This window comes from Micromys minutus, assembly GCF_963924665.1.
Source record: "Micromys minutus genome assembly, chromosome: 18".
Lineage (NCBI taxonomy): Eukaryota > Metazoa > Chordata > Mammalia > Rodentia > Muridae > Micromys > Micromys minutus.
The window spans coordinates 25,332,737-25,346,360 of NC_137953.1; the positions used below are offsets into that span (position 1 = coordinate 25,332,737).

Sequence of the window (13,624 nt, forward strand, 5' to 3'; positions counted from 1 at the left end):
TAAAAGATAGAGAAAGGACTGTGTTTCCTTCAGGACAGGCAGGACAATAGGAAAGCAACATTTAACAGACCTTAATTCAAACAGAACTAAAACAACAGCAGCCACCAAGTGCATACTTAAAGACTTTGTAAGAGAGTTTCCAAAATGACCTCAAGGATGAGAAAACCTTAAGTGCTATGATTGGTTATGTTCAGGGAAGCTACCAGTACCAGCTGCCAACCACCGGGCATCAAATCATCACTGGCTACAGTAGATACCAGAAGGCAATGAAGATATTTGCCGTCTACATGCAAGGGGAAACATTAGTACTGAGTGGAGGTGAGCAGTGCAGACAGTTACAGAATGGGCTACTCTTAAGTCATTGCTAAAAGCATTAAGGGGAACATATTAGAAAGAAGGAAGGTAGGATGGCAGCATACATGTTAATAAGTGTATGTGACTATAGAAATACTGTGGTCAGACAGGAAAGTAAAACTACCCGAAGCCATGGCAACGTAGAATTGTAGATACTAATGTCTTCTTTTTCTTTGGGAAGAACTGGGAAATTTTGTGATTTTTCTAAATGGATTTTTCTGAAAGATTACCAGTGAAATAATTAGAACATAATGCGTAATATTTTTGTGAACTGAACTTTTGGGCCCTCCCCACTTCCATGTCTTGGAGCCTAATCTACAATAGGACAGTGGGAAGTATGTAAAGCTATCTTATTCTTCTAATGTAATTGTTATCTCAGACGCTCACTGCCTCCCTCTGGTGACTTAGGCCTAGTCCTGGAAGCTTCTCCCCTCCATAAAATCTAATCTAGGACTAGAATGATTTCAGTCTCTGAGACTTGCTTGCTAAATAAGATCACCCCTTCCTTCTTCTTTCTGGCCTCTGGCTGACTGATTCAACTCAGCTGTTCTGCCTCCAAACTGATTCAATCTGTCTTTTCTCTTGGCATCTGACTTTTTTGCTCTGCTTGACCTCAAACTCACTGTTGTAATTTGTTCTAATCTTCTGACTTCTCATTCTCTGTCTGGTTCTGTCTTCACCTGTGTCTTGTTTGCTCGCTCTCTCTCTCTCTCTCTCTCTCTCTCTCTCTCTCTCTCTCTCTCTCTCTCTCTATTTATCTCTCTCAGTAAAACTGCCTCTTCTCCTTTTCTTTCTTTGCATTCTTCTCTCATAAGTAGCCTCTCTTTTCCTTCTCTTCTAGTGAGAACATGGCATATCCCATTCTGTCAAATCTTTCTATGATTCTTCACTCTGTGTGCTTCTGAATTAGACATCCATTTCAAATATGGGTGTTTCCATCTACAAGCTAACTTTTCTGTTGTTTGTGATCAAAGGCGTGTCTAGATCCCAGCCAGAGGAATTAAGGGTGTGTGCTAAGACTGAGTCACACTACAACTAGAGACAGGTTTCTTTGGTAAATAGCACAATCTCTTGGTTCCCAGTGTGATCAAACATCCTGCAACAAAAGTGTTAGGTCGCAAAGGTAAAACTGACATGGGTGGCCCAGGGGCTTTGAAACCATCAAATGAAAATGAAACAAGAAGTTTCAGTCCAGACTTAAGGCAATGGGTCTTTACCTGGAACTCAGATCTTATAAGTCAAAGCCTATACTCATGAAACATCAGGGTTTTGCTTTTGTTTTGTTTTGTTTTGGTCTTGATATGTCACCCAGCAGTCACTGTGGCACAATAACCTAAGATGGAACAGGCATCCAAATGAAAAACTGATCAAGCAGGAAGGCAGTAGACAGAGGGGAAAAAAGGAAACAGCTAAGAATGAGGAATGGCAACTTGAACACAACCGAGAGTGTCAAACCAAGCCCCCAGGTGTAAATAGTTAACAATCATGGATTAATTGTTTTCCATTTAAATTGGCTTTTCAACTGCAGCAATGATATGATTGCACCAGATCCACCCACTTTTACATGTGTATATTAGTATATGTTGGTATCACGGCCCGAATACATTTATGTATGGCAAAGGAGGCTCCATTCAAATACACGGCTGGTTGTTTTTGGAGACCATCTCTATGTAACTCTACTGTACACATATGACACCTGGTACCTAATCATCTTCTTGTTGTAATTATTCTCTACTCTCTACAAGACTGCTTATACATAGTCTGTTACATGATGTTGAGCAAGAAAAACAAGTCACTAAAAGGTAATAACCCCTAAGATAATTTGTCTTATTTTTAAAACATGCAGAAATATTATTTTATGATTATAAACGTAATGCAAGCACATATGCACAGGGATAAACATACTTTAGGTGATGGCTTTGGGTTGTTAAAGGGAATGTAATGGTGAAGAAATACTAAGCTCTATCTGTGGTTTATCTCCTGTGTGGATAAAGTTAATGTCGGAGGCCTTTCTTTACATCTTTCCACGTTATGTTTTGAGACAGACTTTCTCATTGTACCTAGAACTTATTAACTGAGCTAGGAATGCTGACCACCAAGTTCTAGACATCCCTTTGGAGGCGCCCCTTACACTAGGTTTAGAAGAATAAACCACCACATCTTTTTTTCACATTGACCCTAGTGGTCTGAACTCGGGTCTTCAGGCTTTTGTGGCCAGCATGTTATCCACTGAGCACATCCCCAGCTCCTATTTAGTCTCTTTAAAAATGTTTACAACATTGACCTTACTAAACTGTATGGAGAGTGTATGTACTTATTTCGTTAGCTTTACTTTGTTATATTTTTCCATGTGTTTTAAAAATGACTTTATGTAAAGCTATGGCTGTATTTTTCCAAATGGCCGTGTTTACTTTCATTCACATTGCTAGTTTAACATGTGCTCTAAGAACCTGGACATTTTCCCTTCCCAGTCTATGGATATGGTTTGGATGAGGAGTTAAGTCTTTGTAGAAGTTCTGGAAGTTATTGGTCAGAAGTCTGCAATGATCATTTCATCAAAGGACTATACAGTTTCGTAGTTATTTAAGTGGATCATCCCTCAGCTGCAGCACAAGAAAACTGCTTGGGGTCATTATCTGGAATCTTTGCACATCTAAACCTGAATAGCGCTTGCACTGGAATGACTAACCACCTGCAGATAGCTTTTTCCTAGAGCCTATTTTATGTGTTGTCTAATGGGATATGAATGGAGATTTCATGGAGTTTGGGGGCAGGGGACATCCATGGTGGACAACTGGGGAACTGTTGGCTCTTGCCTGAAGAATGGCTCAGAGTTTTACCACAATCACCAGCCTTAACTGTTACCCATCTAAAGCAGTGGCTTCTGAGCAGCTTCCCAGGTGCCTCCTGGAGTGACCATAGAGGACAGGTACAGTACTTAGTCATTGCTAATACAGATTTAGCTGACTGCTCCTTGCACACACTGCGGCATGTGCAGTAGTCTTGCGGTAGATATGGCTCTGCTTCTGTACTCTGCTGCCTGCTGTAGAAAATGATTCTGGGCCAAATGCTACCCATCTCCCAATGATATTATTGTGTGTCCTGTTACAGGAGACTACGGATAACATCACCCAGAAACTTCCTTGAAAGAGGGCTGACCATCCCCAAGGTCTGAAGACATTGTGGAAAGCTTACATTTATTTTCCCCAAACAAAATCTACGTGTATTGTAAGTTATTAAGGATTTGACTTCAATTTGGTGAGTTTTGCTCTACTTAGTACAGCTTTTGAAAGACAAGTACTTTTATACACATTTCAGATTTAGAGACATCAGGGAAAATGGTGTTAGGAACATATATTAAACCCTGATAATTCTCTGAGGACATTAGCAGTAGCATCTTCTTCAACAGTTCAGGAACCTGAGACATGAATACCTTAATAGCTTGCCCAACGTAATTATTGGCAACTGGCAAGCCGGTTCTCATTCCTGGGAGTTTTGTTACAAGAAAAGACTAAAGGTAACCACTTCATACTTGGAGCCACCTTTTCACACACTGGCCTTCTTCGTGGTGGTTTAGTTCATTTCCCCACCTGGGACTTTCAGGTCCATATCCCTGGAGTGAAGGACTCTTTCAAGTGAGTCTGGAATGACCAATGACCTTTGGTTATGCAACTGACTTTCACTTTCAGTTCCCCAGGACAGTTGGCCGCCATTGCTCACTCGCAGCATCCTTTTCTGCCTTGCTGTGGCAGTAGAGCTGTTCAAATACTAATAACTTCTTGTCAGAACCCTCTGAAATGGTTTAGCATGGACATGGGGCACACAGCTAACTGATCAGCCTTACATTTCCATTTTGAGTCTAAATAATCAAGTGAAAAGGCACAGTCACATGTTGATGAGAAAAATTAAGCAGAAGACTTTGCACAACGCCACCTGTCACAGTGGGGAACAAATAATCAGCTTCCTGAGGGAGGCTTTCTTTCCTTAGAGTAGAAACGGTAATTTAAGACTGCTGTTGCTTGAATATGGGAAGAGCTGACATTCCAGCCTCCTTCAAGGGTTTGTTAGGAGATGGGGCTAAGAACTCTGCATCAGTGTCTTTCCATGTTACTGCAAGACCTTCAGATAGAAGCAGGGTTGCAGTATTTATATATAGCAAATGTCCACTGCAGATGTAGACCTGAAGCTTGTGGTGGGATGGATTGATTCACTAGCATCCTTCCCAAACCAAAAGTCATAGACAGTGACTCTAGGTAGGATGACATCGCAGAAGGGAGAAATGCTGGCTTCTGTCAATGCCAACATCACTGCCAGCAAATACGTAGCTGAAGCGAGTCATTACTTTTTAGAAGGCAGAATTTGTGAAGGTTGCTGGGTGTGGCACACAGTAGTTTGTTTACTCATTTAAACATCTCTCTGTACCAGCTATTATCAGTCCTAGGTTACATCAGGAAATACAAATGCATGTGCACATTATACATGACCCAGAATGTAGACATGCAGGACTGAGGAGGTTATGGAGTAAAGAAGTCTCTAAAACAGACCAACAACCACACCCAGAAAGTGACTCAAGCCTTTCTCTGCCTCAGTGTAAGAAAAGCAGTCTCAGGAATCAGGACAGGTCCTGTTATTCCCAAGTCTCCCTACAATCTACAAATTACATCTAGATTAGAAGTCAGAAAAAAGCTCCAGCTCCTCATTGGTTGTCTGAGCCAGTCTTCTCATCATCGTCTCTCCCATTCCTTAGGTCCTCCTCAAAGTCACTGAGTAAACGTTCATCTTTTTACTCGCCTAGTTCGAAATGTGTTTGGGGGATCTTTCCTTGCTCAGAATACCACACAGTTTTAGGAAAGTGGTTTCCTTGAGAAGCTAAGTGGTATTTTCTCTGACAAAGGCAATGAAATACACTACAGGATCTCCTCATTGTGTGAGATCGTTCAGGTATAAATCCTGTACAGGAAATTTGATAAATTTTCAATACTGTTATAAGGAATTCAAGAGAGAAGTATCCACAATAATACAATCTGGCCTTTCATTCTCATTTATCCTGTGATGATTGTCACTAAGTACCACTCACTGTAAAGAACCTGCCTGTATGTTCTCCTGGCTCTTAAAGTTTTCCTAACAGTCATTCCCCCCATATCACATTACAGATGAAAGGAAAAAAAAACTGCATGGAGGGGCCCTTAGGATCTCAGATAGAGTAGTAATGACCCCAGTTCTTTGTGCCTTCAAGCCAATGCTTCTCCCATAATGCCACCCACATCCACTGCTTCCCAGAAGAGAAAGATAGGGTTTTCCTGCCCCAGAGCTCATTGTAGAATCTGTGTCATGTAATGCTGGGGAGAGGGACAAGAACAATCTATAGGCATGAATCAGACCCAGTTATATGCCCCAAAGATTTCCCTAGCCCTAAATACTGCCACACATCACTTCCCAGTGAAGATTCCTTCTCAGGGATATGTCATTAAGTGATTTCATTGTGTGCACACTATGCAGTATTCTTACGTAAACCTCAAAGGCATATCTTGCTAAAACACCTGGGCTATATGGATTATTCCATTTTATATGCAGCCCATAATTAGCTAAAGTATCATTATATGATGCATGACTATTATAGATGACCATTTTTTTCTTTCAAAATGAACTCAGCCCATCTGTGATTCTTAACCTTGACTCAACATGAAAATCACTAGACTGCTTCTCAGAATGCAAGCTGTCCTTTTCCACCTCATAGAGCTCTTTGATCTTTCTGAGAAAAAATTTAAAAAGCTATAGACTATGTGTGGACTTCTCATTTTCTTTGGAAAGCTGGGATCTTAAAAAATGCAGATAATGGAGTTAGTCATTCTAGTGTTTACTATGAAATACACTTTGAAAACTTCAAAAATAAAGTATTACTTTGGACAACAACTTCATATAATGTGTGTGGATGAAGAGTAATTTTATGGTTGGGCTAATGTAAGATCCTGTGTCTACAAAGGGGCAAGATACCTATCTGCCCGGCTTCAGGCTAATGCTTCCACATCTTGGGATGTCTATAAAGTGAAAATCTGTAAAGGGTGCTGCTACTGAATATTCCTAGCAATAACAAAGCTGGCAAACAATTCCTATGTTCATCCCAGGAAACACATAGAAACCAATAAGGAAGGAGTACTCCTTCCTGGAGCCCCAGTGCTGGCTGTTGGTTGCTTAGGGATACTTCTTTGCATTCCCATCATTGACTTCTGAAGTGAGTGCTAATTCATCTCCATTACTGATGAGAAAGGGAAACAAGGCTCTCCTGCCACATGAGAACAGAGCCAAAGCTGAATCTGTCTACCTTCTGAAGATGGCAGAGCTGCAAATAACATTGTGGAGATAAACTTCAGGATGACTACTGGAGAGATTAAGATAGTAGGCCTCACTCCTCAGAACTGTGGCAGTGTAAAGATGGTAGAGGCTCAGTTCTACACCACAGATTCTGCTCTATGTGCTTGAACTAAACTTGAATACCTGGAGTTTTAGAAGCTCTTTGTGTGGCCTTCATTGGCAGATGGGGCAGGAACCAATAAAGATAATTTCACCTAAGGTCCCAAGCTTGTCCGGCATGGTGACTTGTGACCACCTGCCAGCATTTTAGTCTGTCCAGGAGAGTCATCAAAAGAAAGCAGTTACTTCAGGGGCCTGCATCAGGATCTGTGTGTAACCATTCTTTGAGCCATAGCCACAGAAGACATTTGCTTTAAGGAAACATATCTACATTTGAGGTATTGCAAAACTCAGCATATGTCACAAGTGTTGTGTAGGTTCAGTGATACATACAGTAGTTTTAACATTACATTTTAAGCCCATTATTAAAAGTAAATTTGGATCAACATACTTAACTATGTATCATGAAGGGTCTGAAGTCTGTTTGGATGTGAATCAAGGCTCCAGACCTCCTTCATTACATTGGTTTAAATCTATTAAACCTCAGTTCCCAATGCCTGGGAAAGAAGTGGCCCTAGTGCTGGCTTCTAGATGGGTGAGAGCTAATTCACATTAACTTCTCAGCACGGTACATAGTACAGTTAGTAGACATATGTCAGTTATAATCATATCTGAACCTAACAGCTATATAAGTTTTATGTGTGCCCAAATGTAATCAGTTTTCTGGAGCAAGAAATATGTGCACCAGTTAATGAGAGGAGAGGAGAGAGGGGAAGGGAGGGAAGCAGGGGATATGAGAGGAGAGGAGAAGAGAGAGAGGGAGAGGGAGAGGGAGGGAGGGAGACAGAGAGTATAAAAGATAAGTGGTAGCAGAAGAGAGGAAAGATATAGGCATTATTTGGGAGGAGGGATTGTAGTATTTATGAAAATAATGAGGGCTGAATGAGAGTTGAAGCTCCTGAAAGAACACTGTTTGATGAAAAATCAAAGATTATATGTAATTGTAAAAATAAAGAATAGGTAATGATGTATGGGTTTTGTCTTGAGTTTGTCTTTTTTATGAATGTGCTCAAAAGTGATCTCCAAATTAACACTGTGTGCAAGTGTATAAGCCTGGGTCAAAATCTACATCAGCTGATACTATCATTTCCTTTGTCCATAAGAGGAGAAAGCACCATACCACTGTGTCCACTGGATAAAGAACATGGGAAGCAGGGTTCTGGTTGCTATCCATTTCTTCTTTGTCCAGAGGAGATTGTACTATTGGGTTCAACTGTAGTGAAGGGCAGTTATTGAAAAAAAGAGTCAGGCCCCTTCTAAGACCCCAGAAACATGCCAAAGATGAATCAAAACCCCTTCAGGGGGACACCTAGAACCCCATAAGAAAAATCATCAACACAGCATTCAAGATGGTGCCCCTGCACTTGCCCTGCTGTCATGCCCTGCCAGAAGTGCACACAAACAGCACTGGGCACACCCCTCCTTCCCACCCAGAGTGGGGGGTGACAGCAGGCAGGCATTTATTTCATAGCTCAGTGGGGAGCTGATCTCTACCAGTGGGTCCAGGCTATTTGCAGCTAGAGGCAAGCAGAGTTTTTGTTCTGACAAGCAGAATTCTAGCAAATGGTAAATGTTCCTTCATGCTGAGAAGTGGGAAATTCAATAATACTTTGGCTGAGTTCATGCTGAGTCTCGAAAATAGGATGAATATGAAGAGGGACTGTGACTCAAAAGACATAAATCCCCCAAGCCTGAGCTCTTGATCTGAGACTCAGCCCTCCCTTCCTCTGTCCTCCTGGGTCATGGCAATATTTTTATACTTGTTCTCAATGCGTCTGGAGTGGGAATGGTGGTGGTTCTAATGCTTGTTTATCCTAAACCATGGGATTAAACATTCTGAGAGCTTAAAGGTGACCATTCTAACAATGAACAGGGGAGTTGATTATCGAGTCACAACAGACACATTTTCTGAGAGCCTTCGCTGTGTGAAGATAACTCCAAGCAGTTTTGGCCTGGGTATTAAGAAGCCTGGGAAGAGCAGCTTACAACAAGAATGCTTCTTCTTGCAAGTGATGCACAAGTTCCAGGGCAGACCCAGAATGACTGCCCACCAGGGCAAAGATTTCTGTTCCTTTCAGTTACACCAACAGCACTCAGCGTATGTTCTAAGAAACTGGTACATAAATATTAATCTTAGAGATCAAAAAGAGCGCTGAGTGAGACTTTCTGGGGGTCTACTGGGAAAATCCCAGGGGACACTGGGTTATTGAATTTTCTCTCTGGTGCATTCTTGTAAAGCTGATAGATGAGTTCATAGAATAGATGCGTATTCATATTTCTTTTGTAAAATTACAACACTAATATCAATCAATGCAAATATTCATGCTGTATAGATATAATCATGGCTTTGAGCTAATATCTATTTTTTTTTTAGATTTTCCTATGTACTTGCTAATGTGCTTTATAGTGATAAGACTATGTTGGGGGCTGGAGAGTTAGCACAGATATTAAGGAACACTTGCTGTTCTTACAGAGGACCCAGGTTCAAGTCCCAGCACCAACATAACAGTTTACAAATTTCTGTAACTACTTCTAAAAAATCTGATGACCTCTTCTAGCCTGAGGGTACTAGGCACACATGTAGTACACAAACGTACATGCAGGCAAAAACAGTCATACATGTAAAAAACCAAATATATATCATTCTTATCACATAAGTCTCTATTTTTGCTAATAAACATTTCTTCCCTATTTTCATGACATCACAATACTGTTTTATTAATTAAAAATGAGAATTTATTTAAATATATATATTTTTAGTGTGTGTGTGTGTGTGTGTGTGTGTGGTGTACCATGGCACAAATGTTGTACTCAGAAGATAACTTGTAATAGTCTGTTTCCTTCTCCCATTGTGTGGATTCCTGGGATTGAATTCAGATCAAGCTTGTTAGTTTAGTGATCGTGCTGGCCTGAAATAATGACAATTTAATGAATCATATTTAATAGTCCATTTGTGTCTCACTGTATGTGAGTGTATGTGGTATATGTTCACGGGTGGAGAGCTTATCATATGGACATTTGTGAAGGCCAGAGATGTCTTCCTTGACTTCCCCATACTACTTTTTGAGGAAGGGTCTCTAACTGAACCTAGAATTTGCCATTCCTTCTAGACTGAATGTCCAGGGAGACCCTGGGATTGCCATGTCTCTGTCCCACCTGAACTGGGGTTCTATACTTGTTTGTCACTGTACCAGGCTTCTCTATGGATACTAGGGATCTGAACTTGACCCTAACCATTGCAGATTTGATCATTGAGCCATCTTCCCAGCCTCACGTGTAACCAAAGGCAGGCATCTATCTGTTCACTGTTAGAAGATACTTGCTGAGAGGGTATTTCCAATAACTGCCTTAGGTGTTTAACAGAAATATCTCTTAGCTTTATGTCCTTTCAGCCCTCTTCCTTTGCTCTTTAGAAAAAGGAAGCATGGCCTACAGTGAGAGCTGGTGCTTGGGCAATCAGCTATAACACCTCTGATCCCCCACACTTCTCACCTAATTATCATGTTTGTTTTGTGTTTACTGACAACTTTATTTCTCTCCCTTAGTCCATTAACTAAACAGAATTTCAGGAAGACAGAAAAGGAGTCACAGGAGACTAGAACAGAGGAGAAGAGAGAAAGCAATCAGTTCTCCATCTTTTCTCTTCACAGGACTGCAGGTTATATGATTGGCTCCATCATCTTCTAAGCCCATTCACATCTCCCTGCTTCTCCCTTGCTGCCCTTTTCTTTTTTTCTGTTCTAGGACCACCCAGGAAAACACATGAATGCATTATCGCCTTAGGCTGCTCTTGGCTCTGTGCTTTCTCAGTCTCTTAGTCTTCTGTGCTTTACTAGTCAAGTGTTTTGTGTCTGTCCACCCATCGGGTTATCTGCTGTTTGCTTACTGTTAGAATGGAGTTATATAAGTTTTACTTTCAATACAAGATATTAATTTCTGTCATATAAAGTCAAGAATATGCTCTGTTAACAGGATTTATGTCACATTGGTCTCCTGGACAAGGCTATATTGGTAATAATTCTTCACTGTGACTGTTCTTTCATCCTTTTTTAGGTTATACATTCTTTGTAAGGATGTCACCATGTCCAACCATGTCCAGCCAACACTAACAATTCTTCCTCCACCACCACCACCTCCTCCTCCTCCTCTTCATTCTACTTCTTCCTAAGACAGTGTGTATAGAAATTGTATGGCAATGTAATTAGCAGATTCATATTTTCTCACAAATCTTTGTGTAAGTCATTATTACAGATCTGTATTTTATACTTTGGATGATGCCTGACTCCATGTTTTTATACTTTGGGTGTTTGATTCCATGTTTTCATTCATTGTTCAAAGTGACATTCATTTAGAGTCATTTGGATCTCTGTTGTCATTTCTTGTTGTTGTTGTTGTTATTGTTGTTGTTGTTGTTGTTGTTCTTCTTCTTCTTCTTCTTCTTCTTCTTCTTCTTCTTCTTCTTCTTCTTCTTCTTCCTTCTTCCTCCTCCTCCTCATTTTCTTCTTCTCTTTCTTTTATGATACTTTTGAATTTTATCTTTCTCTAATGGCCTTCTCAAGTCTGTGTATGTTTTGCATAGCTCAATAACAAGCAGATTGCTATAGGATGTGCTTGTTTCTCTCACTGAAAATGGTACTTGAAATTAAAATGCACATATCAGATGGGTTCTCTGTTCTGTAGCCTCAAAACCTGTAATTTTTCTAAGTCTGATAAAGAAATGTACATGTGTTCACTAAGCCATGTAAGTACTCCTATTTCTAAACACCATTATATGCAGCCATCAATATCTCTGTAATGAATGTGTATTGATTTCACTGAGTCTAATCAATGACCTTTGAATCATTCTAGCCTCCTATTGCTGAGCTGTTAACATCTTTTTGGATAGTTTTTGTCGTCTGTTCAAATTTTATATAAGTTTCAATTTTAGTGAATTGTATAGTAGAATTGGAATTGTTCATCTGTCCAGTCTGAGAAGCAACTCTATCAACCAGAATGCATAGTTCATCTGTAGCTCCTCTGGCACTTTTGCTCTTTTAGAGACTGTCTATAAGTAGTTTTTCAGGTAGTCCTCTAACTTCCCATCCCCCACGGGCTCATTGTTACTTAAATTAGCAGGGATGTCAGATTTTTTTTTTGCATTGCATTCTGGGATTGTAATAACCTCTATGTCTTTTTAAAGTTGCATAAATTAGAGATCTCTCCCATAAAATTTTATGAGTTTTGACAAATAGTGTCAGAATCCACTAGTATTACATAAAATGGCTTTACTGGCCTGGAATTTCTACTGCTTACCTATTTATTTATTTTTCCTTGCTTTAATAATGTCACAGCCAATGATCTTTTTATTGCCTCCATAGTTTTGGGTTTTTGTTTTTTTTTTTTTTTTTTTTTGTTGTTCAAACTTGTCCAATAAGTATGGCTGCCTTTGCAGGCTGGTTTCCTTCTCTTAACAATATGTATTTAAGATGTGTCCACATTTTCATATGCCTTGATCACTTATTTATTTTTATCAATTATGATACCATTATATATGTCTATTATATTCTAATTATTCATTAGCCCATTAAAAGTCATCTTGGCTTTTTACAGTCAAGGGATATGTGAATATAGTCTTTTCAATTAGTTGAGTAAACTAACTGAAAAAAGGAAAAAGTATATTTATGGTAAGGTCTATGTCTGGCTTCATAAAATTGCTAATCTATCTTTCAAAGTCACTGTAACATTTTTCACTCCCATGAGCAAGAAGCATTCTAAGGGTCTTGGACTACTTAGGTGTTATGTAGAATGTAGTAGTGTATTACTGTTTTATATGAATTCCTAGTACTCCCATTTTGCCCTGTGCTTATTTGGCAAGTGTATCTTCTGTAGTAAGGAGTTTATTCATTTTGTCCATTTTGGCATTGGCTTCCTTCCTTCTGCTGAATTTTGAGAGTTCTTTGTACATTTTGGATATTAGACCGTTATCAAAATTTTCAAATATTTTCTTGGTGATATGCTTTTAGTTAGTACTTTGGAAGTAAGTGGCATTTTTTTTCTAGCCCCCAAAGGTTGCACACAATGCTAACTAACTCTTGGGAGCAATAAATATACCACTGCTCACCATGGTCACCTTGATTCCACTTGTGATCCCAGCATCCCACACTCCTTCATAAGTTCAGCCATTCTTTATCTCGTAAATTTTACATACTAGGCCACCACTGCCCATCACTAGCAGTTTCTTGTCTTTATTGAGTTTAAAACCAATACCTAAGTTGATATTGCGCTTATCCACTCAGTTTAGAAATCCAGTCCTGTTCATTTTCTGGCTTGGACGAGGCCTGCGAGTCAGAGAGGAAGGCAGCCGACATGTCTGTGGCCAGTCCAGTCTCTCTGAGCTAATGGTTGTCTGTCTTCCTTTTCATGGCCTCCAGTCATCAAGCCTCCCCTGCGTCACTTTAAGCGTCCTGCTTACGCGTCTAGCTCCTACGCACCTTCTGTCCCAAAGAAAACTGATGATCATCCCGCCAGGTACAAGATGCTGGATCAGCGGATCAAGATGAAAAAGATCCAGAACATCTCTCATCACTGGAACAAAAAATAGGGCGAGTATAAGAACAGAGGAAGGTGGAGGAGGGCCTGCCTCTCAGCACCTAATAGATGCACCAGAGCACACCTCCGAAGTCATGCAGCTGGCACTACGGTGGCTGACCCTGAGAGACAAAGTGAAATCTGCCTGAGATTCCTCCTGGTCATTCTCTTATAGATGCACTGGTCACTACATTTGGGGTCAATCAAGACACCAGCAAGAAGATAGTAAATG

The 13,624-nt window shown here is 40.2% G+C and overlaps 1 protein-coding gene across 3 annotated transcripts in view; it reads left to right on the forward strand.

Moving 5' to 3' along the window:
• PDE1C (phosphodiesterase 1C) overlaps positions 1-13,405 on the forward strand; it is a gene marked incomplete at both ends in the record, with an annotated part of 402,224 nt that extends 388,819 nt beyond the window's left edge. For all 3 annotated transcript variants that reach the window (XM_080932609.1, XM_080932610.1, XM_080932611.1), the window contains one exon: positions 13,236-13,405. In XM_080932609.1, the coding sequence (XP_080788735.1) occupies positions 13,236-13,405 (170 nt within the window). The remainder of the gene's footprint in view (positions 1-13,235) is intronic.
• Positions 13,406-13,624: the final 219 nt, after the last annotated feature.